At 35.5% G+C, this 5,031-nt stretch overlaps 1 protein-coding gene across 1 annotated transcript; it reads left to right on the top strand.

Moving 5' to 3' along the window:
* Nucleotides 1-2,203: 2,203 nt before the first annotated feature.
* LOC132312824 (patatin-like protein 6) lies at nt 2,204-4,280 on the top strand. Its single transcript, XM_059811350.1, has 3 exons — nt 2,204-3,265; nt 3,467-3,529; nt 3,702-4,280. Exons 1-3 carry the CDS (start codon nt 2,321-2,323, stop codon nt 3,999-4,001), a joined length of 1,308 nt encoding a protein of 435 aa, XP_059667333.1. The 5' UTR covers nt 2,204-2,320; the 3' UTR covers nt 4,002-4,280.
* Nucleotides 4,281-5,031: the final 751 nt, after the last annotated feature.

The following is a 5,031-nucleotide window of genomic DNA, read 5'->3' as shown; positions in this document are numbered from 1 at the left end:
ATTTTTAATTTTTAAAAAATATTGCATAATAAAAATTATAGTATTTTTTTTTAGAAGTTAAAGCAATTACAAATCCACCCTACCTTCACTGAGGTTCGAACCCCCGACCTCCCCTCTGGGGAGAAAGGGGTGATACTGCTTGGCCATTTGGTCATTTGGTTAAAGATTATAGTACATGGAATGCATTCGTTAGAAATATAACTATTAGAATTACACCAATTAGGGAAAAGTTGTTCTTAAAAAAAATTAATTTTAATTTTTTTTTTAGAAAGCAAAAATTTGGAGAGCTGGTGGAGTGCCTGTTTTCAGAGAGTCAAAGTTGTTAACGTCAGTTTTGAAAAAACTAAAGTAACAGTTTTAAACAGCAAAAATTCAGAGAGGTTGACGCAGATACTTTAATACCCACATGGACTTGGAAGCTTGAAATAGAAAGTGAATTTGATGAAGATTTTAACATTGGTGGACGAAACATAAATAATTACCGGCAACTAAGGTTACACGGTATACTGACGCAGTTTTTAACATCTAGTACGGCAATGGAATCTTGTTACATACTACGTATTAATGACTAAAACGAATAGAATAAAATAGATCATTTTTTTTTTTTAATTTTTTAATTTTTTGTCATTGGTAAGAAACTCATACACAATATATTATTTTACACGCTTACTTTACTCCTTTAGTGACTCAAACTCTTATCATCCACTTTAATAGGTAGAACAAATACCACCGGACAATAAGACCTTAAATCTTGCTAATGGATACACGCAATATAGAATAGACGATTTTGAGCATGCAATTGCGAAAACTGTGTTATTGAACTTTTTCTTAATTTAACTTGAATGTATATGGAAGATTAATACTAGTCACTATCAAAGCAGAGTTTTATACGCACCTATGTTTGGTTTTCTTGAATTGGTTGCATCACTTTGAAATGGACTTCGAGTTAAAAACTGAATATTTTAAAGATAGATATTATGGTAGACATTAGACTTAGAATCCCTTGGATCGGACAGGGTGTTGTGCTCTTTTAAAAGTGGAGATTGAATTACTAAATAGTCATATAAAATGATACAATCTTCACTTTTGATGAAGTGTAAGACTCTCTTCAACGCTAGAAATGGTCCTTACTAAATAGACATTTGGCACAAAATGAATGAATCTGATAAGAAATTCAATTTAACGAGTTTCAATCTTAATTTTGAATGGCAATTTTAAAAATACTCCATGTATGACTCTTCTTTGAAATTGAATCTCGATATAAGTGTAAAACTGTTGAGGTTTAAGCAAGATTCAGTCCAAATCAAGTTTTTTTTAACTGCATGACGGTCTTGTTTGCTAGATTTGCTAAATTTTATCCCCTAAAAAAGAAAATCAATTGGATAAGCAGAAGAGAAAGGAAACGAGAAGGAGAAAAACAAGGAAAAGAGAATGTACTAACCGCTCTTTTGTTTGAATTTTTCTTTCCTGTTCTTGAGTTTGAATAACTAAATTCGAAATTGAATAAAAAGATAATACCAATCTCTCTACATGTCAAAAAAAGATATATAGTTGAAAAATGTTAATCAAAGGGTTGTTTATTTTGTGAGTGGTGAGATAAAATATGGAATTAAATAATTTTAAAAAATATAAATAAAACAAGTAATCACTTGTCAAAGTTGCAACAATTGAATAATTTAGAAGATTTTAAATTTTTAATTAATGGAGGTTTCGTGTATTATCAAGGGTTGTATAAAGTCTAACATTGGTTATAAAGTTATAACAATTGAATAGTTCAGAGAGATTTCAAAATTGCTTTTTAGGGTGCAATTTGCTCTTATTTTTAACACAAAACATAAATGTGTATATATGTATGTACATAGTTTGTGGGAACGATATAGTAATTTTTCATCAAATTTAATCTATGTTTTCACCCATTAGTCTCACTACTCACTAGTAGAGGGAAAAAATAATAATAAAAAGGGAAAAAAAAATATATATATATATATATATATATATATATATATATATATATATAGAAAAAAAAAATTAAAATTAAATTGCAGTAGTAAATAAAAGCTTGAGTTTGGTAATGGCAAAAACTCGCGCAGCCGATTAGTCGGCGACCCAGGGAATGTTCCTGGCTACTTGCACCACAAATTAAACAATGAACGCACGAACGAATTCACAACCGTACGTATTTCCAACTATATAAACCCATCCACTGCTCTCCCTTTCTCTTCAACCTGCCTTCTCAATCCTTTTCACTTTCTCTCTCTACCCTCAATTCACTCACACTCACATCAACTTCACATCCATAATTCAACTCTACTACCATAAAATGGCTGCGATATCAACAGTCTCTATGCTTGATTCCGACTTCGACGTTGATAAGCTCACCTATGAAATCTTCTCTATACTCGAAAACAAATTCCTCTTCGGATATGATGAACCCAAGTTCTCAATCAACCAGAAACACACAATTCCCGTTGATCAATTCAAATCCGCCAAACCCATTGCCGGAAAAGTCAGAATTCTCTCCATTGACGGTGGCGGCGCCACCGACGGCCTACTCGCCGCAAAGTCCCTCGCCCACCTCGAGTCTGGTCTCCGTCGAAAATCCGGAAACCCAAATGCTTGCATTGCTGATTACTTTGATGTCGTTGCCGGGTCCGGTGCCGGAGGCATCCTCGCCGCACTTCTCTTCACTAGGGGAAACGACGGTGGGCCGATGTTTACTGCGGAGGAAGCGGTTAAATTCGTTACCAAGAACAGGGGTAAGATTTTCAGGTCGTCGCCGGTGGGGATCCTCCGGCGGTTTTTCCGACCGGCGAAGGCGGAGAAGGAGTTTCGGAGGGTGTTTGGTGACTCCACGTTGAAGAACACGTTGAAGGCGGTGTTGATTCCCTGCTACGATCTCACGTCACGCGCACCGTTCGTGTTTTCCCGCGCTGACGCGTTGGAAATGGACGGCTATGATTTCAAGATGAGCGACGTGAGCCTGGCCACGTCGGCACATCCGGCGGTGATGGGGGCGGTCGAGATGAGATCGGTGGACGAGAGGACGAAGATCGTGGCCGTCGGTGGTGGGGTCGCCATGAACAATCCGACGTCTGCCGCTATCACGCACGTGCTCAATAACAAACAGGAGTTCCCTTTCTGTAACGGCGTCGAGGATCTGTTAGTTGTCTCTTTGGGTAATGGGGAGTCAGATTTCAGTGCTGGAGATCTGACATCTTCGCCGGCGGGCTTCGTTAAGATCGCCGGAGATGGAGCTTCCGACATGGTATGTTTATAACTACTCCCATTTGGCATTTTTAATTAAGAAAATATTGAAGGAGAATTTTGTCGGTTGAATAATATTATTAAAATTCCAAATATACCCTCTTTGGTGGTTGTTCTCCAATAAGTCTATTAATTATAGCCAATAAAATTATATATATAATACAATTATTGGTTAGCTAAATATTTCATTTCTTTAATGTAGGTTGATCAAGCAGTTTCAATGGCATTTGGTGATTCCAGGACGAGTAATTATGTTCGTATTCAGGTAATTACATTGCTTCTATTAAATTAAGTAAAATTTTAAAAGTGTTTATTGTCAAATTAATATTTTTTCAGAAGGAAAAAGAAAAAAAAAAATCATTTATATTTTTAGATATGATTTTGATATATAAAATGTATAATATAGTAATAACTTGATTCATGAAAAATTATTTCAGGCAAATGGAATTGTAGCTAAAAGGTTAGAGAAAATGAGAAAGCAAAGCAAGAAAGGTGACATGTTGAGCATTGCTGAAGAGATGTTAGGTCAGAAAAATGTGGAGTCTGTACTATTCAAAGGGAAGAAGTTGGCTGAGAGCACAAACTTGGAGAAGCTGGAGATGTTTGCAGGAGATCTGATTAAGGAGCAAGAGAGGAGAAAGACTAGCATTTTACCGACGGTGGTTTTGAAAAAAGCGACAACATCGCCAAGAACATCAACTGCTACAACTCTATCGACTTTATCATCATCGTACTGATTAGAGAAGATAGAAATACGTTATTTAGTTGAGTTGAACCGTAATGCACGTTTGTTGCCACTCGTGATGAATTAAGACATTCGAGTATGTGCTGTGCTTCTAAGCCGACCTATAGATGTATTCTTTTACATTTTTTTTTTTTTCCTTCTATTTTCTCATTTGTTGGTTGAGTTATATGTATATTTATGAAATAGTTTGATTTTGTAAATAGAATTAACGAAGTGTTTGTTTACTATTATGAAAGTTATAATTATAAGAGAGCTTCTTGGGTTGTTTAAATTTAGTTGGTTGGTCACACTTTTGGTACAAAAAATTGTCATTTGGTTTTGCCTTTTAGCTGAGTGTCACATCCAGTTAAAGTTATAACAAGTTTAGACTGAACAAACTTCTGACATAAAATCAAAAGCACACTAGTTTTTACATGGAATTGATTTCATGTGGAACATATGACATACCAATTGCTTCCAAAATTAATATGAGTGTATTATGTCTAAATGATAGTACAAAATTCAACCGTGCATTTTGATGAGAAGTCTTAATATTAATATAAAGGTAAGGTCGCTAAATTCCAAGGTCACGAATGACAACAACCTCTTCCATATTTATAAGAACGGAAATCTAGGACATTCGATTTGTTTAATTTTTTTTTTTAGGAGTAAAAATAAATCAGCATTCATTAGATGCAACAAATGGGGCCCATTTTTGGGGTCCCACTTGCTTCTTGGGGGGTCCCTCGCTATTCATTTTGTACATCATCTATGCTTGTACTACCAAAAGGGTAAAGCGAAAGCAAGTCCCAAAACTGAACACACTAATTTGATCCATATAACCGCCTAAATTAAAGGCAGCCCAAATGAAGGTGTAACAAGCCTAGCACTAGGTGTAGGATGGACCCAGCAGACATTGCTTCAAATTAATTTAGTTAATTTGGGACCATAACCTTTATTCGCATGCCGTGACTGGGACTATAGAGAAATGATACATTCTGATTTAGTTGAATGAATTCAACAGAAGGGATGGTTAGAATTCA

The sequence above is a fragment of the Cornus florida genome, unplaced genomic scaffold (assembly GCF_030987335.1).
Source record: "Cornus florida cultivar Cherokee Brave unplaced genomic scaffold, ASM3098733v1 CherokeeBrave_3.0.0_Hap2_Chr01, whole genome shotgun sequence".
Taxonomy (NCBI): Eukaryota; Viridiplantae; Streptophyta; class Magnoliopsida; order Cornales; family Cornaceae; genus Cornus; species Cornus florida.
The sequence above is the reverse complement of the archived record's forward strand: the minus strand, read 5'-3'. Positions and strand labels throughout refer to the sequence as shown.